Genomic DNA, 25,527 nt, shown 5'->3' with positions numbered 1-25,527 from the left:
GGGGGCGCTGTACATCTGCGTCGTCTGTGTTTTTACGGAAGTTCACGGAAAGAAAACATTGGCCTTCGCTGCCAGGTTAAAGCGAACAAGACAGCTGTTAAAAGGTAAAATTAAACTTTACCGGCGTTTTATTTATGCGTGTATGATTGTTAGCGTTAAATATATTGTTTGAAAAATTGAAACATGTCTGTGGAAATTACACGACGAGCTTCATTTGTAAAGGCTGGCATATGTTAGCTAGCACATGTGCTAATTCCAAATGGCCTGGATTAGCCAGAGCACATCACAATAAAATACGCAAAATAAAACTAGGTGGTGGTAATATGTTGTGTTAAATTCCTAAGTCGTGCCATTTATATGCTAATAACAAGCTTAACGTCGTTTATTTAATTAAATCCCAATGCAAACATCATGGGTCGCATATGCTGTGTGTCATGTTGTTAAATATCTGCTTTTAGTCTAACGGCAGGATTATTGTGATGATCGTGAACGAATCGTTATTGCTTCATGCGTTGTTTAATATCTATAGGATTTTGCTTGTGTTTGATGTGATTCTCACGGCAGTGTTTCCGTGTGGATAACAGAAAGAAGAAAACAAAGAGATGTCAGACAGCGAGGACAGTGATTTCTCTGATAATCAGAGTGAGAGGAGCAGCGAGGCTGAAGAAGTGGAGGAGAATGAGGTGAGAGACACTGTTTACAATACTAACCATTTATCATCACAAAACAACTGGAGGTCAATAAATATACCTGTATATCGCAGCTGAAACCACATTCACCCACAGATTCATTTCGATGCCTGGAATATATTTAGGAAAGTGATTTAGAATCAGAAATTTTCAAAGGAAACCTTAAATGCAAGATAAGCGCCTACAGTATTCTGTGTTAACTTATAAAATACATTTTGCATGGTCATTCTGCATTACAGATATGTTTTATGCAGATATTAACGCTGAACTGTAACTGTTAATATATAAAATAATATTTGTTGATTGTGACTTTTTTAAAATAAAGATTTCACTTTAAAAAAATATGTTAAATCTTGTAATGTCGGCTAAATCTTAAGCTTTTCTTTAATGGGAATAAATGACTTTTTAAAATTTTATCAGGATAATAAATAAATATTGCATTATCCAATGTAATTATGCATTGCAATTACATGGAAGCAGAGCTGCTAGTCTCAACATGATTTTTTCGATTTTAAAATAATGTTTAAATATATTTGAAGGGGCTTCACTTTGATTCTTGAAAAGATTTTAAAGTCACCTAGTAATTGTTTTTACTTGGTTAAAAAATAAAAACATATATATATATATAAATGTGACTTAAGGTGGCTAATAATATCGACCTTAAAAAATTTAAAACTGCTTTTGTTTTAGCCGTAATAAAACAAGACCTTTTCCAGAAGAAAAACTATAGGAAATACTGTGAAAAATCGGTATGCAATATATACTTTTTGGTAAAGGTTTTGTTTTTTAGTTAGTCAAACAGAACACATTGTAATTTAAGGAGAACAAATTTGTTTTTGTTTATTTAATGATTTAAAATGTATTTATTTCACTCATTGATTTAATTCATTTTTGAAAATAATTAGCATCTTTGTCTAGGTGTTTGTGCATTTTAAAAAATATATATTTTCTAATATGTAGTTAGTGCTTATGATAGTCACCTGTTCCTGGACTATTCACGTATTTGTCCTTCAAAATAGTCTGTAGATAGTTTATTGCTAAATGATCTTTCTTTGCTAGATTCCTATCCATTTTGAAGCTGATGTTTTCCGATAAGTGCCAAGAGACTCAAGGTCTCTGGTTGACATGAAATGGACCTATCGCGGTCCGTTTTATTTTTCAAGGGTTGATTACAGTTTATTATCATAGTTCAAAGATTGAAAATAAAAAGAAAAGCAAACATGCAGAAATGTAAACATGCACAACTTATTAATTATTAATCTCTTGAAGGACGAAGAAGAACAGGGAAGTGTAGCTGGCAGTGACAAGGCTGAGGAAGAGGGAGAGGATTTGGAGGATGAGGAGGAATATGATGAAGAGGAAGAGGAGGATGATGACCGACCTCGGAAGAAAGCTCGGCACGGTGGCTTCATCTTGGATGAAGCCGGTTAGAAGAAAAAATACACTTCAATTTTGCAAATTTCTTATTAGTACTTCTAATTATACTTGTTTCTAACATCTTCAGCTTGCGTTTTTTTAAATTATTATTTTATATCTGAAAAAAAAATGCATTTATTTTTTTTGTTGTTGATTAGATGTTGATGATGAGTATGAAGATGAAGATCCGTGGGAAGATGGTGCTGAAGACATCTTAGAAAAAGGTGAGAAATTGATTTTAAAAAATTGATTATTTCTGCTTGTTTTGTCAAAATGTATATATTTTTATGTTTTCTACTGATATTATAGCTGATGTTATGATGCCATCTCTATATTACATTAGATTAGATTCAACTTTATTGTCATTACACATGTACAAGTACAAGGCAACGAAATTCAATTTTGGTGTAACCAGCAGTCCAATAGCAGCAAGTGCAGGATACAGGTACATGTTATAAAGTGCAGTTATAGAAAAACTATGGTAATATTTACAGATGGATGTACTGTGAACATTATATACAGGTTGTATTAGCTATGAACAAAGATTTACAATAAATGAATATATGTACAGGATGCTATTAATAATCAGAAGTGTGCAGATAGATGAACATAATTACAAATGTCCATGTGCACTGGGTATGTACAGTTCAAATAAATTAATCAGTGCAATGAATATGTGCGAACTTTAAATGTGCAAATGTTAAATAGTGCAGTGATTGTGAGGAGTATAAGTTAGAGGAGTGTGGGGGGTGTATTGGGGGGGGGTGTATATATATATATATATATATATATATATAGATATATATATAGATATAGATAAAGATATATATATATATATATATATAAAGATATATATATATATATATATATATATATATATATATATATATATATATATATATATATATATATATATATATATAGTGTAATCTATATATATTTACACCCTGTAATAATAAACCTTGTGAATTGGAGATAAAATCTATTTTGTTATCAGTATGTGCTATCTGTTTTATAGTTATATCATGTTCATAAACTGACAACACGGAGGCATTTAAAATGAAGTACTGTATATGAACTATGCTGTATGAACTGATTTTGTATGTATTTCTTGCGCTCATTGGTTTCCTTATTTCTTGTGCATGCCTCCTTCAGTTAACGGTAAACCAACTCCAGATTTCTTGCTCTTGTTTTCTTTCTGTCTAATTGAACTGATTAATTCTCAAGTGTAGGGTTGTAACGCTATACCAGTATGACGGTTTGAACGTGTATGGTTATCATACAGTACGGTTTTCATATCTGCAGTTTTAAATAAAAATAACTGTGCATAAGCAACTTTCTGCTTCTCCGCGGCTTCTCTCTCCCTCTTTGCTTACACGTGTCCAATAGGAAAATAGCAAAGTCAGACTTTCAGTGTGAGCTTCATCTTTTCCCCCCAAAGAATGAACAAATGATGTCGGATAAATCCTGACGCAGAAGTGAACGTTGAGTACAGTGTAATAATGATGTCACATAAGATGATCATGGGTGAATAAATGAAATGTAGATAGGCCAATCACAATAATCAATATATCCCACGATACATGGACATGATCTCAATCATTTTTGGTAATGTAATATATATCGCCCATACATAACCAATTTTAGAAACATTTTAGCTGACCGCATAGCCTCTCTATCTCTTTTGGAGGTTACCGTGTCAGTGTGGTTAAAAAAACACTATTTTCATGTGGGTAAATAGATCTGGTAGCTTTTTACCAGAGACACTGCTCACTGCAGAGCCATTTGAGCTCCAGCGAGGGGGAGCTTGTGCTCTCGCTCCTCCTCCTGTAAGCTGTTTTAATGCGTACACCCACCCCACCCCTAACCCCAACTCCCAGTGACATCACTCATAGAAGAAGTGCACGGAAGGAGGAGCTGGAGCTCAAGCTCCCCCTTGCTGAAGCTCAGCTGTGCCCAAGTGGCTCTGCAGTGAGCACCACTAGTTTTACTTTGCACTTTTTTTGTGTACTATTATTATTATTATTATTATTATTATTTATTAGTTTAGAGTATATGCTTTCACATTCTGATTTTAATGCCTCATTATTAATTTGTTCAAATGATTATAATTAGAATAGAATATTATGTATTTTTTGGAAGAGTGCTCTTGTATTATGATGCTATTATATTGTCATTATGGCATAACAAAATGGTTTCACAAAATGGTCTTAAAGTGACAATAATATTGTTTAGCGCAATATGTTTTATTGCAGTATATCGTACAACAAAAAACATACAGTGACAGGCCTAAATGTAGATATAAAATGTGTCTGTGAATATCAAAGCATTGGTTGAGTGTTATATAATTAATAATTAATATAATAAACATCTCTGAGTTTTTTAATTGGGAGATGTATAGCTTTATTTTAGACTTTTTTTATGAATGCATTTTTTTAGACGGGAGAGATTTTATTAAAATTGGTAAATTTAGTAAAAACAGGATTTATTCACTCAAAAAAAAGGGGTTATTGTTTTTACATTTTTTTAAAGTAATTGTTATTAGTAGAGTTTTTTGTTTGATATATAGCATAGATATTGTGCAATATTTTTATCATACTGTGAAAATCTCATATCGTTACAACCCTACTCAAGTCATTGTTTCACATTCGGTAAAATCCATTCCCATGATCTGCACCCCTCTAACATGTTTGTGATGTTTAAAACCATTAATGTTTAATTTGCTTACAAGGAGCATGGATGGCAAATACAATTTGAAATGGCACACTTTTTGTTTTGTTGCATCATTTTAAAAGTAAATAAGACTAAACGTTTCAAATAAAACATTTACAGAACAGGGGACTGAATAGAGGGGACGGACGTGAGTTCTGAAAAGGAACTAACTATATGGTCATTTGCCTGAAAATGCTCCTTCGAACAAAAAAAGGAAAACCCACTTCCTTCTGTTGATAGTATTCAAGTGTGTTTATTGTATTGCATCAGCTAACTGTGACATGACACCATTATCATGTAGTTTCCATTTTTCAAATGTCACAAGTGTCAGCCTGCCCATCAGTGTTAATTTTCCTTTTTATTTCTGTTCACCTGGTCCTGTCTCTGCCTGAAATTCATGTGTGCTCATGACATTGTATTTTGGCTCATGTTCCTCCCTCCCTTCCTTCCTTCCTCAACGCTGGATCTGAGCAGAAGAGGCTGAAGGTATGTGCTTAAATCTTTTGGAGTGCATGTATATTTATGTTTGTGTCAAACTATGTGATCTGAAGCTTTGTTTACATGCACTGCTTTGGTTCTTTTTCAAATTTTACATAAATGAATTTACAGACAAAATTAGTAGTCCCCCTGAAAAATGTAATATTCAGAGAGAATTTGTTTTCAGCACATTTTAAAAATATAATAGTTTTACTAAATAATTTTTAATAATTGATTTGTTTTTGCCCTGATAATAGTACATCATATTTTACTAGTTATATTGCAAGATACTAGTATTCAGCTTAACTAGGTTGATCAGGTTATTATGCAAGGCATTGGACAACAGTGGTTTGTTCTGCAGCCAAACGAAAATTTATTTTAAAGGGGCTAATTCACCTTATTCTTCACGTACGAGTGGGCGCAGCCATTGGAATCTTTTTGGCTCGAGACTTCCGGTCTCATTCACTTACATTCATTTTTAGACGTTAAAAACAGCTTTGTTTGCTGCTTGATGTTGCAAACTGATATTTTCTTATTATGTTATTCTACATTGTCTGTATAGTCATGAAAACACTTGCGTGTAGAGCCAGTAGTTTGACCGTTTTGTGCCGTTTATTATTCCTAGTCATTTCTCCCATAGACAGCTGAGTCGGAAGTTCAAAAACAATCGCAAAAATGAGCGCACTTCCGCATTGAAGAATAAGGTCAATAATATTGACCTTAAAAAAATGTTTTACCTCAAAAAAATTATCCAGCCAAACTGAAAGAAATGAGATTTTTTTCCAGAAGAAAAAAGTATTATGGGAAAAACTGTGAAAGTTGTTGTTGTTATTATTATTATTATTATTATTATTATTAATATTATAACAGGTGACTAATAATTTGCCTTTAACTGTTGATTGGCATTCAGTTTATTGTTTGAGAAAAATTAATACTTCAATAATTTAGCACTTTTGTATTTGTTTTTTAATAAACAATTTTTTTTCTTAATTATTCTGTGTGGATATAATAAGTGATCAAAGGGGACATAAAGTAATTTGTAATATTATACAATAATATGTAATCACTATTTGGCACTAGCATAAAACATATTTCTGACAAAAGAAAATTAATACCCGCTTAAAAGATTCTGCTTTCCATAACAGGAAAAAACTGTTTAAATTTTATTTTAAATATACTGCAACTCAAAAAGTTACTTTTTACTGTATTCTTGATCTAAAAAGTGTTTCTTTATTGAATGTAAGGCAAAATATAAAATCCAAAAACAAAACTTGCAGTGCCTTATTTTTGAAGTTTGTTGTGTGCTGCTTATGTTTCTTTCCATTGATATGAAAACGGAACAATTCTTCTGTTACATACATTCAGATATATGTAACATCTCACAGTTGTACAGAAATTTTATTTGAATTAAGTCTATCGTTAAGCTTGAGTCATTTGTATGGCCAGACAGAATCTGCACACGTTTTTGCGATTTCTGCACAGAATTTAGTAAAAAATTGGAGAGTTTTGAGAGTATCGTAACTAAAGACTTTGTAAATGAAATAAAAAATAATACATTTTCAACTTTTATTTAATGTTTATAATGCAAATGCAATAAGATCCACTTATTTGGTAAACAAAGCAAGTCTCTTATAAAATAGCTACTAAAAGACAGAAAATACAACTTTACAAACTGTATTGTAAATAAATTAAATGAATATTTTCATATTAGTCAATTTATAAACGGAATAAATATAAGTTTACGCACATTTACACAAGTAAATAAATAGACTCAATGAAGGGCTAAAAATCTGCGGATTTCTGCACGTGCAGATTCTATGTGGGCCTCTACCTCATTAATTAAATTATTCACAGATTATTACACTGGATATAAATACAGCCATTAACAATTACTGTAATTATGGAGTTTTTTTGTCTAGTTGCAATATAACCTCTTGTTCTTCTAGCCATATAATTGTTTTCTCTGTTTTCTTATTTAAGTGTCCAACCTTGACCATGTAGTTCTGGATGAGGATCACTCGGGTTCAAGGAGGTTGCAGAATCTCTGGAGGTGCGAGAACACTTCACATTCACACTTTCACATTGCTGAAATTAAGGTCATTTCAAATACCTGTTTTTTTATCTTTTTAGAGATTCACGTGAGGAAGCTCTGGGGGAGTATTACATGAGAAAATATGCCAAGTCCTCAGGAGGCGAACAGTAAGTTCAACTGCTCTCAAATCTTCCATCTGTCATCTGTCATGAAAGATGCCAATCGCATATGTTGGAATTAAAGGAATGCTGGTTTACTGCATTGGCCTCTCTGCTGGTAGTATTAGCTTCAAATATCATACCAAACTCCGCCCATGGATCTGTGGCTTAAAGTCTGACCTAAACCTTTCTGAAAACACTTCAGCAGATCCTCAGTGGTCTTCTGATTGGTTCAAATATATAGGATTTCTGGGTGTCGAGTAATCTTGACCAGTCTGGCTGGAAAAAACAGCGATGTTTATATTAATGATGATGCTCATTAACCAACATATATTGTCCATTCGGAGAATACAACCCGTTTGGTTCTCTCCGCCACTCTGCAAGCTTACGAGCTGTGTGTGTGTGTGTGTGCGCGAGTCTGTGTCATGAGCTATGTGTGTGAGCCTAGCGCAAGCCTCCGCTGTGTGCGCTGTGAAGGCTTTTATACTTTTTTTTTTAGACGTTTTACTATTGGGCGGAAACACAAGCATTTCTCATGTGAGATTGCCAACTGTGCAGACAAATATCACGAATTAGAGAAGGTTGGTCAGTTAAATTATGCTACTGTAAGTAATGTTTATTCAGCAATAATTCTCCAGTACCGATTGCAGAACCATTAACGTCAGAGCTTATCGATACTTCGGTCTTTTATAATTTAGCACTGATACCGATAAAGTACTGAGTTTTGGTACCCATCCGTAGTTACATTACTCTGTGTTTTAGTTGAAATGTCTTCTGAGGGATTCATGAATTGGTGATTTACACACATCTCTCTGTTATTGTGAGAATTTCTTTGTAACAATGAGCATTTATTTGACTTAAAAGCTGGAATAATAAAAATAAGCAGTATTCACTGCATAAATAGTTAACAAACACGCAGGTATGCTTATATGCTTATATGTTTTTTTAAAGGCAGTGAAAACCTTCAAATATTCTTTTAGTTTGGTCATAAAGCTAAGAGAAAGACCGTGAAGTGCCTTTTTATTTGTGGATTATCACAAGTACAGCAAAGAAATTTCAGCCACTATTCTGCTGATTACTAAATCCATTTGTTCTGTCTTTTCCCTCAGCTTCTATGGCGGCTCTGAGGATCTTTCTGATGACATCACACAGCAACAGTTGCTTCCTGGGGTCAAGTATGAAGAAACTCTCATTTATTGATCATTAAACATGCTGAATTAAGTGGACTTGTGTTTAATTGTCCCCCCCCCCCCCTTTTTTTTTATTCAGGGATCCTAATTTGTGGACGGTTAAGTGTAAGGTTAGTACTGGAAATGCTTAAGATTAATGGGGTTAATGGATGACTTAATGAGGCTATGGTAAATGCAAGGTTTAATCAATCTGTTTTTCGTTTTTATTTGCAGATTGGAGAGGAGAGAGCAACTGCAATCTCCTTGATGCGAAAATTCGTTGCTTATCAGTGCACCGACACGGTACTTTTTCCATAGTTCCTCTCTCTTCTTTAGACCCATTTAGTTTGTCATGAAACTGTAAGTGCCATGGTTGGTAAATAACTGATTCACACCATCTCAGCCATTGCTATGTAAGACACAAACCGTACAACCTTCATCAGAGCTTAATAAGTGTCCTAGCATAATCTGTCTGACTGCACTGTTTTTAATATAAACAGATAACAGTGAGTTTAACTCATTTAGTTGAAAAAGTATCACCTGGATGTATTTTAACACTATTAAAATAACCTAAATAAAACCTATTATAATCAAGGCTTGATATTAACACCTGCCTACCCACCAAATGAGGGTAGATTTCAGCTGTGGTGGGTAAGACAGCCTCTCACACTAGCCACTTTGGCTGGTTGAAACTAATTTTTGGATTGTAGTTTTCTTAAAAGTGGGGTTCGACAACAAGGATGGCCAAATATGCATGCAAATGTGATCTTAGAATAAAGCGGTACGACTGACAAAAATGATGTTCTCGAGAGCAAAAGAAAGCAGGATGATCACTTGTGTGCACAGGTGATGTGATGTTTGCAACTGTTTAAAAAGCATGCGCACTCGTGTTTCCTGGCATGAAGCAGCTGTGCCTGGAAACGCTACTGCTGCGATCGAACCTTTGAAATAGACTGGACAAAAAGCGATGCTTATGCACCCACAGTTCTGCTGCTCTCAAGAGCTCCAGATGTTTTTAAAATGTCTTTTTGCAACCAACATCTGTTGCCACTTTTGCTTTAAACCATTCTTTGAACAGGTTATTGTTGGCCTTACCTTATGCACGTGATCAAATGTTCCTTATCACTCGGTGGATCACCTGCTTTCTTTTGCTTAGTTATTTTTGTTAATGTTTTAATTATCATTTTTTACAATAGAATTGCTTTTAATAAGAGATTAACTCCCCATTTATGTGTAGTTAACTGGTGATTTAAGACACCTAGCCATTATTTTAGATCCATGGCAATCTTTTTTTTTAAATGTCAATTGTTTGTTTGTTTTTTTAAGAAAAAAATTTGTTGGATCAAAGTGCACGTATACAGCTATATTTAGCTTGTTTTCACACATTATTTCAATATTGAGGCTAAGAAATATTTATTTATTTTTGTTTTGATCAAATTTGAGATAAATCTTTAGTGTTGAGCCCTGAAAAGTCATGTGAAATGAAACTACCAACCCATTTGCTCATGCTCATTGAGCCAGCTCATACACAACACAAAAAAATTAAATGAATGAGGAGGCATGTGGAAATAACACAAGATCTAAATCACGTAATTTTAGCATGCCAAAGTCAAATTTTACGCATGTGGAATATATTTTCCCAGCAACCAAATTGTGGCAAGTGAAAATGGCGAGTGGCTAGTAATGTTAGAAAACTACTAGCCACAGTAACTGGTGATCAAAAAAGTTCATGTCAAGCCCTGATTATAATTAATAAAGATTTTGCATGCTTATATTAGCACATATGACAGAATATGATACAAAATCAATGATTGTGCATGAGAACGGTGCACAACAAAATATTAAAATATTAGATATACATTTTTCTGAATTGTATACCTATTAAATGTGTTCCTTGAAGATGACCTTGATTCTGGCATGATGTTAAATAATAAATAAATAAAATAAATTCAGTAATAAATCTATAAAATCCTTCAATCCTTTCTCCAAAGGCATATTGTAGGTCAAATTAGATTAAGCATCGGATGATAAACGGTTTCAAGAATTTTCCGTTATACCGTTCCTACAGTATAAGCGCAGTTTTTATTTATAATTTTTTTTTTTTTTTAATAGATAAACATGTTTTTGGCTACTATTTTATTTAGGTTTTTAGGGCAGCAGTATCTCCAGCAGAAAATTACCATTCACATCCACCATCAAAAGCTACTGTTCTAAAATATTTTAAATGTTCCTTAAAATAAAATATATTGTGTTCAATGGGGGAAAAGTTGTGGTTTTTACCCAGACATTTAAAAAGAGCATACTTTAGAGCAGTAATCACAATACCACGATACCATGAAATCCAAGGTTATCATACCATCACAATCTTATACCGGCTCACACCTACAATAGACATTAGAGGAGTGCTACAGTTTGGACAGGATATTTAGCATACATGTATTTGTATTAACTTTGTGCTTTTGTTTCTTTGTCCAGCCACTTCAAATCAAATCAGTGGTTGCCCCTGAACATGTCAAAGGTTATATCTATGTTGAGGCGTACAAGCAGACCCATGTCAAAGCTGCCATTGAGGGTGTGGGAAACCTGCGCATGGGCTTCTGGAACCAGCAGATGGTGCCCATTAAAGAGATGACAGATGTGCTGAAAGTGGTGAAGGAAGTTACCAACCTTAAACCCAAGTCTTGGGTTCGTCTCAAAAGAGGCCTTTATAAAGATGACATTGCCCAGGTGAGTACTTGGCCATATAGATGATGTAACTGGAAAGGGCTCCCTGTTGTTGATACTATAATGTGTTCTGGTAATAATTATTAGGTTTGCTAGTTATACAGCTCTGCATATGTCCGTGATAAACTATTGATGTATGTTTTTTTTTTTTTATTTACCTTTTTCAGGTGGACTATGTTGAACCGAGTCAGAATACGATTTCGCTGAAAATGATTCCTCGTATTGACCTGGATCGTATCAAAGCAAGGATGAGTATGGTAAGGTTCTCAATTTTTACAAAAGCACAATATATCTTAATATTTGATAAAGGTCAGAAATCTAGCCTGATGGAAAATCAGCATATTAGAAGGATTTCTTAAGGAGCACTGAAGATAGAAAATTTATAAGCTGATTTATACTTTCACCTGGCTCTGCAGTGTGAGCCTCGACTAAGTGCGACCGCACAGAAAAAAGGGTATAAATGGAGATCGGCACCAGCTCCAAGTGGATGAGACTTAAGCTTTAAGTGTGCTGTACAAACCTTCTGGAGTTTTCATTGAATTAACCTGAGGCATAAGTCCCTCCCACTTGGAGGTCTCCGGGCTGCAGCGATACCTACTTGTGCACAGCTGCAAGTTGTGAAGGCTTTTATGCTTAATGTGCTCGCTGTTGTACTAATACTTGCAACAATAGGGGGCGACTTGGAGTGACTGTCATGGTGAAACAGTAGTAAAGACGATGGCGAGTAGAGTTGCAAAATGAATGAATGTTAAAATATATAAAACAAATAAGTTGTGGATAATTTTGGTTGACACTAGAGAAAATTTTAGCTTTTAGTAGAGGCTTAGGCTACATATATGGTCAATATAACTGCGTTCTTAATGCAAAACCTTTTATGCGATTCAAAATAAAACATAATTTACCTAAGCTATTGACAACCTGTGCACCAAATATACACTCAATCTTCAAAAGAAAACTATAGGACTTTACACAGGCAGTTGTTTTTGGTTTCTAAAGGTGTTCACATGCACGTTTACCCAGCTTTGCAATGACTCGGCTCCCAAGTACTGCATCTTTGAATTACAAAATTTACAAAAAATGTGGTGTGCTCCACCAGCCGAAATTAGGCAGCACGCAGCCAAAGTGAAGATCTGCCAACACCGCGATGATATCACATTTGCTGTCCACACCTAAGCAAACTTGCAGACGTGTTGAATATAAGCCAGCCTTAATGATGCTGAAAATTCAGCTTCACAATTTGAGTACTAAATGACATGATAAAATACATAAAAATGAACTGATTTCACAATATTATTCTTCTTACAATTATAATGCATTTGTAACCAAATAAATTCAACCAGTTTGTGCGTAAGAGACTTAAAAATGATAATCTTTTTACATCATGTGGTCTGACTCTGGCTTTATTGTTCATCTAACAGAAAGACTGGTTTGCAAAGAGAAAGAAGTTCAAGAGGCCACCACAGAGGCTTTTTGATGCTGAAAAGATCAGGTGATTTGATCGTCAGCCTCATAATCAAACCTACCTAAACACATCATGCGTACTAACACGCATGCATGCTTTTTTATTTTTTTATTTTTTCACAGGTCTCTTGGTGGTGAGGTCAGCCATGATGGTGATTTCATGATATTTGAAGCGAACCGCTACAGCAGAAAAGGTTTCCTGTTCAAAAGCTTTGCCATGTCAGCTGTGGTAAGAGTTCTGGGAGCGCTTTATAGTTCTACCTAATTGCTCCTTATTTGTTCACTTATTCAACTCGTGTGTATGTTTGCACAGATCACAGAAGGGGTGAAGCCCACTCTGTCAGAGCTGGAGAAGTTTGAAGACCAGCCAGAGGGCATTGACCTTGAAGTGGTCACAGAAACAACAGGTAAAGACATCTAGATAAAAAAAAAACAACAACAATTACATGTGATATGCAGTATTTAAATATGCAACTTTCTAAGTAGGCTAACAAATTATCATATTTATTTATTTTATTAATTAGACATCGCTTTACTGCACAAACTATGGTTTTGCAATAGATAAAAGTATGTAATACTTCTGCAACTTGCCTGTAAAACACTCTTCATACAACAGTTTTTAGTGCTGTTGTAACCGAAAGGCCAAATCAGGCTGTCTGCGTGGTCTTAAAAGGTTATAAAATGTCTTGGATTTCAAAAACTAAAGATTTTAGGCCTTAAAGGTCTTAAATTCACTGAAATTCAGTCTTAATTATACACGAGTCTTCCAGTTACCAACAATCCATTTCAATAGAACTCAGAGATATAAATACAGTTTTGTTAAAAACTATTTACCTACAGTATATGGTTTAATTATCGTCCTTTACAGTAATATTTGTTTTAAAGTTCTCTGTGTATTTATAGTCCTTAAATGGTGAGGACACTGACCTGGACAGACTGGTTGTGCTCACATTTAGTTTATTATAGTTTTTTAAGATTTTATTTTTTATTTTTAAGATAGGTTGTGTTGAAAAATGTGTATAGGGTTTGCTTGTTTTGAAGATTTATTTTAATATGTGCCTAAGAAATAACTAATAACAATATATTATTAAAAAAATCCTGTATATGTCTGAAATTTCATTCAAAATGGTCTTAAAAAGTAAGTAAAGTAAAGGTTTATTTATATAGCACCTTTCCCAGACATTGAGTCACAAAGTGCTTTACAATAAGAGAAAACAAGTAAAAAGAACACGTATGAATAAAAGAACATGTTAAAACATATTAAAACTAACTAAAAATCCAAATACAGAAACACTTCTACTGTTAATTAAAAGCTTGACCAAAAAGGTGCGTCTTTAAATGCTTTTTAAAAAGCATTTAAAAAAGAATGTCTTTAAAAGTTTTAATTTTAGACTTTGTGAATCCTGCAGAAACCCTGCAAATATGTTTACATTTATACCCTGTAAACAACACCCACACAGCATGTTTAATGCTACATTTAAGTGATATCAATATTTTTTGTGTTGAAAGTACATGAATGATGGCGTGTCTGTGAGAAAACATGTCCAGTGCAATGGATGCAGTGTCTGTTTTGACTGTAAATTCTAATGTTGTTGGTCTATTACACTACAATCGTATAAGTGCCATCTACAAAATTGTGTACAGTAATGATTGAAAATATAACCGTACAATTTATTAAATCAAATCCCCACAACAGTTCTTCCTATTTTTTACACTCTTTATTCTCTTCAACTTGTAACTCCCGCAATAACAGACAAGGATCTTTATATACCCCCAAAAAAGCCCACGCTAGCACACACACATTCTCCTTACGCATGCACAGCTCATAAAACATACATTTACAAATTAACATCACCTTAAAAATTTGACAAGCATAAAAAGGCACATTGTATTTATAGTAAAACTACAAAAACACGTTTTGTAAAAGGTACTTCACTGCTTGAAAACATCTAATGTCTTAACTCATGAATGCAATCTTCCCAGGAGGATTTGAAATTTGAACACCATCCAACTATTTATTGAGCAATCTTTGTGAATTACACAGCTATCTTTTTTTTTTTTTGGCAGGTAAAGAGCGGGAACACAATCTCCAGGCAGGAGATAATGTGGAGGTGTGTGAAGGGGAGTTGATCAACCTTCAGGGCAAAATCCTGAGTGTGGATGGCAACAAAATCACCATCATGCCCAAGCACGAGGACCTCAAGGTGAAGAAATTGGCACAAGCTGCAGTGTGAATGAGATGTCAATCATGCTCACCTGGTCCTATTAAGCCACCGTGAAATGTGTTTAAGTATCCTGAAAATCTCATTCTGCAAAAAATCCCTTTTTACACTGATTATCTGCTCACTCTCCTGACTTCTTTTAGGATCCTCTTGAGTTTCCAGCTCATGAGTTGAAAAAGTATTTTCGTATGGGTGACCATGTGAAGGTCATTGCAGGGCGTTATGAAGGGGATACAGGCCTCATAGTCCGTGTGGAGGAGAACTTTGTCATTCTGTTCTCTGATCTCACCATGCATGAGGTAGGTTTCACTATTAAACTAAGGAAAACCACGTTTAGAAAAACAACACTGTTTTTTTTTGGTCTAAAATGTTGTGTTTCTGTTGCAGTTGAAAGTTTTGCCCCGGGACCTGCAGCTGTGCTCTGAGACAGCCTCAGGTGTGGATGCTGGAGGCCAGCATGAGTGGGGGGAGCTAGTACAGTTAGACCCTCAAACTGTAGGTGTCATTGTAAGGCTGGAGAGAGAGACCTTTCAGGTAAATGCCTAGTGAAAGTGACCTCTTCAAAAGTAAAGAAAACCATCTAATTGTATGCACTTGCTGAGTGTCATTTTTTTTACTACAATCTCTCTAAAGTCTTTTTAAGGTTAGTCAGGTTACTCTGAGCCTATCCTAGAAGTGCCCCAGGGCTGTATTTTAGTCACGCAGTCTCTAAGTTTGTATTGCGGTAACATGTCAAATCTTCAAATCCATCTGACAACAATACCATGAATCAGGGCTTCACAAACAAAAGTTTGTTGTATGTAGTTTCAACATGCACTAATGATTTCAGAGGTCAACCCATTCTATTTGCTTTTAAGAATAATGTCTGCCCATTATACCTATTTTTTAAATTCAGCTAAATAAACTAGACAAAATCATTGCGTTTTTTTTTACCCTTTTTTCTCGTGTGTGTATATTCACCAAAGCTACATTTATTTGATCCAAAATGTAGTAAAAACAGTGATGTAAACTATTTAAAGTATATATTTTATTATTTGTTAATATAATTAAATTTTTCCTAGGACTGCTGAAAAGTCATGTTTAGTTACAGCGCTTAAATTGGATATCTGGTAGCTCTTTACAATGAGGCTCCATTTAGTCCAGTACATATATATATATATATATATATATATATATATATATATATATATATATATATATATGAAGAGTTCAGATGCAAAAACTCAGAAAAATACTCATTTAAAAGTAAATATCAGATGGCACTTAGAGGTTTTTGCATATGAACTCTTTATATATAACAGATTACAGTGTGTATGTGTTCTTTGTTAATGATACGGAAAATAATGTTGTTTGTTGTTAGTTAACTCACAATGCATAAACAAATGTTAACAAGCAAAACGTGGGATTATAATAATGTATTAATAAATGCTGAACTATAATTAAGAAAGGCTGTATATGTATCATTCATTCTTAACTTACAATAGTAAACACAGTAACTAAAACTAATGGAACATCATCTTAAAGTGTGACTTAAAAACGTTTAAAGTGATATAAATGACTTGAATAAAACTCTCAAGTTTTTACTGATCTCAGACTTTTGAATGATAATGTATTTAAATAAGCAGAATAAATTATAAAAACATTCAGTATAGACTACGGTCTTTTTTTTTTTTTAACAAACATGAAAAAAGTCAAACTTGTTGTTCATGTCATTGATTGAAAGGTAGGACTTTTTTTCCTACAGTTTTCATATTGATTGATGTTTTCTGCCAACTCAGATTTTTTTCCCCCAAAATGACTTGTTTTCAGGTATTGAACATGCATGGGAAAGTTTTAACAGTACGGCACCAAGCAGTGAACAGGCGGAAGGACAACCGGTTTGCTGTCGCTCTCGACTCTGAGCAAAACAACATCCATGTTAAGGATATTGTGAAAGTCATTGATGGACCTCATTCGGTAATTACATGAAACCTGCTTTGACAGTTATTACATAGCAAAACTGCATTGGGTTTCCTCTGTGTGATTTATATATTTATTTATTTATTTATTTATTTATTTTTCAGGGCCGTGAAGGTGAAATTCGCCACATATTCAGAGGCTTTGCTTTTCTTCACTGCAAGAAGCTGGTTGAAAATGGAGGCATGTTTGTTTGTAAAGCACGTCACCTTGTTCTGGCAGGCGGCTCCAAGGTTTGTCAGTCTAATTACAACGTTGGACACAAATGCTTTTCACAACTTTGCAGTCATTAAACAGTCCTCCTTTATTTTCAAAGCCCAGAGATGTGACCAATTTTACAGTGGGCGGCTTTGCTCCCATGAGCCCACGCATCAGCAGCCCAATGCACCCAGGAGGAGGCGGTAAGTGTCTTCATGTAATTAAGAGTTATGAAACAGTGTTGGAAGATCTGGCTTCGGGGAAGATTTAAGTCCTACAGAAGTATTTCCAGTATTTAAACATGCAATTAAATGATGATTATTACTGATGTATTATTTTTCCTCAATTTCCTTTAGACATTAACCACATTGTTCTTAGCAATGCATAATAATGAATAGAAATTAGGTTTGGATATGTTTAAAGTAAAAAAAATGCTTAATGTCTTCATGGAATACTTAAAAATCAATAAATTTATTGCTGGCTGTTCCTACAAATATACCTGTGCAATTTAAAACTGATTCTGTTTTCTAGGGTCTGATATTATGTAGATGTGTATTAAAGGAGTAATGGCATTCAATCACTTTTGTGCTATCACACTACAGCATTTGTATTAAAATTGAATGTGTTAAGTCTAGTGTTTTCATGTGAAAAGAAACTGGTTAGTTTTTCACATGGTAATGGGATGATATATGAATTGTTTTAGCTATATCAGAGGTCACCAAGTTTATTCCTGGAGAGCCAGTGTCCTGCAGATTGTAGCTCCAACCCTAATCAAACACACCTGAACAAGCTAATCAAGGTCTCACTAGGTATACTTGAAACACCCAGGCAGGTGTGTTAAAGCAAGTTGGAGCTAAACCCTGCAGGGATTTCGGCCCTCCTGGACTGAGATTGGTGACCCCTGAGCTGTATGATCTTCTGAATGTATGATGTGATGCATGACGATGTTTACATTGTTAGAAGTAAGGTCAGAATATTTAAATATAGTTTTACTGATGATATTGTTTTTACTGCACACGAATTAAGTGCAAGTCAGGGAACAAGAAAGTTAAATGAATGGATAAATGTTTATCATTTCTGAAATGTTAATCTGTTTGACATGCGTTTACCTTGTTTTGACAATGAATGAGTAGTTTAAATGAACAATTAAGTGTCTGGTTTCTAAAACTTTAAAAATCTGCCCTTTAACTTGAAGAAAATGGAGATTTAACATTTATTGTTTACGTTTTAATGAATATGGAAAAAAAAATTTTGTCCATATGGTCTATCCATAGCTTGTAATTCAATAATACGTTTCTTTAGCAACATTAAGTTGTAGTCTATCTAATTTGAGCTTTTGGATCCTAGCATTGACCTACAGCTATTTTATAATTATAAATTGATCGTTGTTGTTGTTGTTGTTTTTTACTTTCCTGTAGGTCAGCCGCGTGGAGGTGGAGGTGGTGGTGGTGGTGGTGGTGGCGGCATGGGCCGAGGCCGTGGACGACGAGACAATGATCTCATTGGCCAGACTGTTCGTATATCCCAGGGACCATACAAAGGTTTAATCACTTCAAATGACTTTTTTTTGTTTTAGAATATAATTTTTTTAAATGTGGCTTAAACTGACCCTATTATACCATTTTAAAGAATCCTAATATTGTGCTAGAGGTAGCATCAGGTTCATTACTATATATGAAATTTAGATATGAACAGTAATAATGGCTCTTAATGGCAGGGTGGAAAAATTAAGAGCTTTTAAAGACATAATGGAGCACTGAAAGCCACACATAATGTCTAAGAATTTCAATGCATTGTATATAACCATTTATTTAATCTCAGCTTGACAGTATGAAACGGCGAAATAGCTGTAAAGCTACCTAGATTCCTGGAAATTAAAATAAAGGAATCAGTTCAGAATCGGTTCTTATTTTGCTTTATTTGAGCTTTGAAATGTGAAAATTTGACAGGATACCAAATTTCATGCAACTCTTTACATGTATATAGTTTCATGCAAATTAATTTGAAGCAATATAATTTTATATGAAAAGCACTGTTGACCAGTGTACATGAAGTATGTCATGTATTTAAATAAGCAACATGAATCATGAAATATATATTTTTTTCCTCAGGCTACATCGGTGTGGTGAAGGATGCCACAGAATCCACCGCTAGGGTAGAGCTCCACTCAACCTGCCAGACCATCTCTGTGGATCGCCAGCGCCTTACAACTGTGTATGTTATCAGTTGGCCAAGTAACTTGACCTGCAGCATTTCTTTTTCTTTTTTTTCAACATATAAACACTCACACAACATTTATCCTTCCTCTGCTTTATCCACATTTGTTTATTCATATTCAAGCTAACAGTAAAAGTGCAATAGTCTCTGCTTCTACTTCCCACTCCCTTACCCTCATTACTCTACAGACTATATTTTGTTTGTCTTGTATGTTTGTATCTTTGATCTGCCTTCAGCCCATAAGCTGCTGCAGTGAACTCATAGCATCAGCCAATTTTAGGAGCATATTGTACTTCTCAGAACATTCTGGGTAGATGGTCCCTTTGTTAATATGTTGATATCTGTAATTCAACACTGCTGTTCAAATGTTTGGATTAAACCGATCGAGAAAACATGTTATGCTAATGAAGAGTCATTTATATAATAAAAAATATGATGTTAAACTAAAATGCTAATTTTGTCAAATAATATTTCGATTTAAACTAAACAAATTGTTTTTAAATATTGTGGCAATACTGTACTATATTAAGATTGGCATATTTAAATATATTATTTTAAAATGTACATTTAAATTGTAATATTTCATTACTTTTTTTTTTAGAAACCACGACAAATTTTTTTAATGTTAGTGGTAGATTTAATGTGTAACTTGCTCCACCTTTATATTTTTCTGCTTTCTACGAATCAGCGGTGGCAAAGAAAGACAAGGAAGAAGTTCCACTCATCTACGAACCCCGATGTATGGTTCCCAGACACCCATTTATGGTACTGGCTCACGTACTCCCATGTATGGTAGCCAGACACCCCTCCATGATGGTAAGAAACTCTCAAATATGTTCTTTTAGACATATTCTACAACATCTTTAATTAATATAACCTTTAATTGCTCACAGGAAGTCGTACTCCTCACTATGGCTCCCAGACTCCTCTTCATGATGGGAGCAGGACACCAGGCCAAAGTGGTGCGTGGGACCCCAACAACCCAAACACACCATCACGGTAAGAAGCACAACACGGCCAGATGCAATCAATCCCATGCACCTTTGCTTCAACGCATTTTCCTATTGTTTTCAGGCCTGACGACGAGTATGAGTTCGCCTATGATGACGAACCCTCGCCGTCTCCTCAAGGCTATGGTGGGACGCCCAATCCTCAGACGCCTGGATACCCAGAAGTGCCCTCTCCGCAGGTCAACCCTCAGTATAACCCACAGACTCCTGGGACTCCTGCTATGTGAGGATCGTTTAGATGCTCGGATACTTTTCTTTTATTCTGTTTATAGATTATATTAAAGTGAGTGTGTTTTTGCGCCATAGGTACAACACAGACCAATACTCCCCATATGCAGCACCTTCACCCCAGGGCTCCTACCAGCCCAGTCCCAGTCCACAGAGTTACCACCAAGTGGCGCCAAGCCCGGTGGGATACCAAAACACACACTCGCCTGCCAGTTACCACCCCACTCCATCACCCATGGCTTACCAGGTACAGTTTTGGTTGTTAGTCAACTTCTAGATTTTTTTCAGCAATATATAAAATAGGACCAGAGAGAATCTGCAGACATTTATTGCTATTTCTTTGCTAAATTTTGAAAAAAAAAATCTGTGGATTTATGTGGAATGATTTTGCGAGTATCATAACTAAAAACTTAAAATATAAAGTAAAAAAATCAAATTTTTAACTTTTATTTAGTGTTTATAATGCAAATCCAATTAGATCCACTTATTTGGTAAACAAAGCAAGACTCTCCTGTAATATCTCTACTCAAAGACAGAAAATATGACTTTACAAACTGTATTTTAAATAAATAAATCATATGGACATTTTCATATTAGTCAATGATATTACTGAAATTAATTTAAACTGAATAAATATACATTTACATACATTTACAAGTAAATAAATAGACTCAATTATGGGGTAAAAATCTGTGGATTTCTGCATGCACAGATTCCATGTGGGTCTAGCAGTACATAATGAACAAAGAAGAATTAGTACACTTTAATCATAGTGATGTGGGTATCTTTGCACAAGCTCTTCAGTTCAAGTCATGTCACATTTATAAATTGATTATTGCCATATTTTCATTTGTGCAACAAATGCAGAGGCTCAAAGCACATCTAGCTATTATGTTACCACCATGGGCCAACTGTAGTTTAAAGCTCTTTATCAGCCAGAGCAAAATTCTTTGGAAAGTATACATTGAAAATCTGTTTCAAACTCTTGAAGCAAACTCCAAGCAAAATAGTTTTGTTCAAAATGACATGAGACCAGCTCATTTTGTTGAAGTACCCTTAAGCAAGGTAGCATTCTCACAGAAGACTAGATTAGACTAAGGCCCAATCGCAATTCTACCCCTTAGCCCTTCCCTTTACCCCTACACCTAGTTTTGAGTGTTCACATGAAGGGGTAGGGGTGTCCCAATTCTCTTTAGCTTGAAGGCGTAGGGCTAAAGGTAAGAGCTAGAAAATGAAAATATGAAAATTTCCCGAAATACACCATCTACAACGACAGCATGGCTGCACATGGAAGTAAAGATTAGTGTTTTTTTGTCATTATTGCGAATCTTTACAACAAACAATTACATGTTTTAATTCAGGGGTTCTCAACCTTTTTCACTTTGGGCCCACTTTTTTCTCTAATCATTTTTTGAAGATCCACCTGTCTGACATTTTCTAAAAAATGTTTGTATGAAATGCTCATTTAAACTTTTATTTAATTATTTTTATGTATATTTGTTGTGCCTTCTATTATTTCTATTATATTATTTAAATTTAAAATTTAATTCTATATAAAACTAAAACTATTTTATATTAAATCTCTTTCTCTCTCTCCTCTCTCTTTTATATATATATATATATATATATATATATATATATATATATATATATATATATATATATATATATATATATTACACTCATTATATATTAAAACGCGTCAATCTGATGGCGGTTGGGTTTGCAGCTGGATATTGGGAGATCGCTGACAGGAACAGTGAAAAGCTCCGCCAGAGCGCGTCTGAAGCTCATATCCAAGTTTATTTTACATTCTACGGCAGAAACACAATTGAGCCTAGATCCTCCTGTATGGGTGCATGTCTATTATAAAACACTCACAGGACCATCATTTGGACAACTATGAGGATATATTAAATAGTTTACACAAAAATACACAAAGAAACACTTTCACTTCACTTTGGGAATGAACAGACTTGTGTGTACTAGCTGCAGATGCGATCATGAGGCTGAGTTTGAAGTAATCAATCAGAAAACAGGAGAAAGTGCAGAACTTTGATCATTTTAATATAGCATATTAATAATGAAATCCAAAAATTCTAGTATAATATTGAGAGTTCATTTTAAGCTCTCTCGCGGCCCACCTGCAGGATCGCTGAGGCCCACCGGTTGAGAATTCCTGTTACTTTTATGGCTTTTTAAGCATAACTTCTAAAGTTTGTGGTTTAGTTTCTTATATAGCACATTTGTAATGCCCAAGAAAAACAAACATAGATTGCAGAAATGACAATAACAGACAACAATTTAAATAAAACTGAAAGAATAATGTCTAATCAACAACAACTCAAACAACAAGATATAAAAATGCCTCTTCAGAGCAATTTTAAGTGTGAACAAAGGAAGCAGAGTGAATGTCTAGCAGAGGCTAGAGTCTTAAGGACATTTTTAACAAAGTGACACCAGGAAAAATATTTAGAATTATTATCATGTATTAACAGTAAAAAAAAAAAGTCTTATTCACCTTATGTATTAATTTTTTTGTTGTTTTTAATTGTATATTTATTATTGAAATGTTCTTGCCATGATAATAGCTTTGGTTGCTGACATGGCATTAAATAAAAAATACATTACATCAATTCCATTCTTGTTTTTTTGTGCTATAACTAGACCGGGATCTGCATTAATCATGTTAAATTATTATATATAGCATCAATTCTTGAGTGAATTAATAAATTAATTTATAATCAATATTCTAATATCTTCCCTGTAGATATTTGTATAATAGATATTTATATTTTCCTGAACTTTAAAAACATTTAATGAACTGAAATTAATATTTGATCAACGAATTTGCCCTTTAAAAATGTTTCAATTGCTGATTCAGTGTAGCTTGGAGCAATACGACTTAATTATTGGCTTTAAAATGTCTTTTTATTGGCTTTATAATGATAAAGAATTGAACTGTGTTCTATTTGATCTTCAGGCCAGTCCAAGTCCCAGTCCGGTAGGGTACAGTCCCATGACTCCTGGCGCTCCGTCTCCTGGAGGCTACAACCCTCACACCCCTGGCTCCAACATTGACCAAGCCTCCAACGACTGGGTCACCACAGACATCATGGTGCGTGTGAAAGACACATTCCTGGATGGAGCCGTCATCAATCAGACCGGCATTATCCGCAGCGTCACTGTGAGTCAACTTTTGAATCTTGTTCATTTAGACATTTGTCAGATTCATTTGGCTATTTAGATACTTTATGACGGCCAACTGGAATATGCAAATCCATAACCCACATGTTTCTGCTTGCAGATTCTAACAGGTAATAGTTAACACCCCAGTTTTATGGCTCAGCTTTAGATTTGGCAACTGAGACACTGGCGAACCATTGATTGATTAAGTAGCTCTTAGAGCCTTTTATTATTAGACGTCACTGCTACATGCTTGTGACGTCTAACAAAAAAAAAATAATACAACAACAACAACTTAATCCTGTTTCTTTTTCACAGGGAGGAATGTGCTCTGTTTTCCTGCAAGACACTGAGAAGGTTGTTAGCATTTCAAGCGAACACCTGGAGCCTGTAACACCAACCAAAACAATAAGGTACTGATTAGCTCATGGAAATACAAGTGATTGAGTTATTGTAATTATGTTTTATTTAATGCAAGGTCTTTGGCAATCTCAAGGTGGAGGTGTCTTGCGGGTGCCCAATTGCTTTTTCAGTTTCTTTTCTTTTCTTGGAGGTGCACAATTCTGAATACTGATTTTTTTAAATTTATTTTTTAATTCTCTCATAATTATGATTAGACAGCTATAAACATATTTTTATAAGTATTGATAGTTTTCAAAAATGGGGGAAATTAAATGTTGAAGTTGGATATGAAAATACTATTTTTTTATGTCAGTGTGCTCAAACTTTTTTTTTATGAAGGGCCAAAAACCAGACTTGATTGAGGATAGAGGGCTGAAGGTGAATATAGTTGCCATGGGTAATTTCCTAATTTATTTAATAGTATTGAAAAATAACTAGAAAACATTGCTTTATATTAACTAATACATCATATTTTTTTTACATTTTATAATGAACTTATTACAGTAAAAACAAAAAACAATCTCATTTATAACAGAATGGAGTTATTGCCTTGATTTGCTCGCCTATGTCTTCTTCATAGTCCTCTATCCGTCGAGTGACGTTGTTTACATTTTTAAAAATCCTTCATTCATAACATTCATAATTGAAACTTGATTTTTTTTTTTTTGTAGTTCAGCAATAAAACAAACAAAAAAGCTGACATCAAATTAGAAATGACGATCTATTTTAAAGTCATTTGCCCCAACTCTCTCCTACATTCTCACTCTCTTCTTAGATTGGATGGTGGTCAAATCAAAGCTTTCAATGGGCCAACTTTGGCCCGCAGGCCCTACTTTAGGCATCTCTGTTGTTTAGATGTCATCTGAAAAAGATGTTTTGTTTAGTTTTTAAAACGTTTTATACATTTAAGCAAAAAGCATTTCAGAAAATTTGCACTAATTATGTTTCCATCCACCTATTTTTATGCACATTGGATATGCATTTAAAAAACGGTTGAAGGAAATGCCATGATGTGCAAGTTTTAAAATTGCGCATAAAAAACATATGCACATAACCGAGTAGGATTAACTTTTTATTCTGTAAGAAAAGATGCGCATAAACTGCGATGGAAACATGTTTACCGAACAAATTCCAGTATGTGCAATAAAAAAAGTCATGTGATGTTATAAGAGATCATGTGATGATAAAAATGTGTGTGAATGGAAAAAAACTAGCAGGCTGAGCACACTGTAAAACATCTGAAAGGTTGTTTTGATCATTCTAAAATGCT

General features: G+C 34.3%; 1 protein-coding gene across 2 annotated transcripts; it reads left to right on the top strand.

Annotated features, from left to right (window-relative positions):
* Nucleotides 1-24,290, top strand: supt5h (SPT5 homolog, DSIF elongation factor subunit). 2 transcript variants are annotated; one of them, XM_056473312.1, is made up of 29 exons: nt 1-104; nt 585-683; nt 1,959-2,115; nt 2,264-2,329; nt 5,292-5,303; nt 7,275-7,344; nt 7,425-7,493; nt 8,594-8,659; nt 8,754-8,784; nt 8,888-8,956; nt 11,129-11,380; nt 11,545-11,634; nt 12,796-12,866; nt 12,962-13,067; nt 13,152-13,245; nt 14,906-15,042; nt 15,204-15,359; nt 15,448-15,594; nt 16,870-17,016; nt 17,124-17,249; nt 17,333-17,417; nt 18,633-18,755; nt 19,326-19,428; nt 20,120-20,247; nt 20,325-20,430; nt 20,506-20,664; nt 20,748-20,916; nt 23,653-23,856; nt 24,174-24,290. In XM_056473312.1, the coding sequence occupies exons 2-29, from the start codon at nt 603-605 to the stop codon at nt 24,273-24,275; spliced, it is 3,126 nt and encodes a 1,041-aa protein (XP_056329287.1). In that variant the 5' UTR covers nt 1-104; nt 585-602; the 3' UTR covers nt 24,276-24,290. The 2 variants fall into 2 exon arrangements, with proteins under 2 accessions (XP_056329287.1, XP_056329288.1); XM_056473313.1 differs by having other exon boundaries at nt 27-104; nt 565-683.
* Nucleotides 24,291-25,527: the final 1,237 nt, after the last annotated feature.

The sequence above is a fragment of the Danio aesculapii genome, chromosome 15 (assembly GCF_903798145.1).
Source record: "Danio aesculapii chromosome 15, fDanAes4.1, whole genome shotgun sequence".
Lineage (NCBI taxonomy): Eukaryota > Metazoa > Chordata > Actinopteri > Cypriniformes > Danionidae > Danio > Danio aesculapii.
The sequence above is the reverse complement of the archived record's forward strand: the minus strand, read 5'-3'. Positions and strand labels throughout refer to the sequence as shown.

Excerpts from the sequence above, each read along its gene's own strand:
- supt5h (XM_056473312.1), top strand. The coding sequence starts at position 603 with ATGTCAGACAGCGAGGACAGTGATTTCTCTGATAATCAGAGTGAGAGG. Across the intron at positions 11,635-12,795 it reads TCAAAGCAAGGATGAGTATG|AAAGACTGGTTTGCAAAGAG; the intron begins GTAAGGTTCTCA and ends TTCATCTAACAG. Across the intron at positions 13,068-13,151 it reads GCTTTGCCATGTCAGCTGTG|ATCACAGAAGGGGTGAAGCC; the intron begins GTAAGAGTTCTG and ends ATGTTTGCACAG.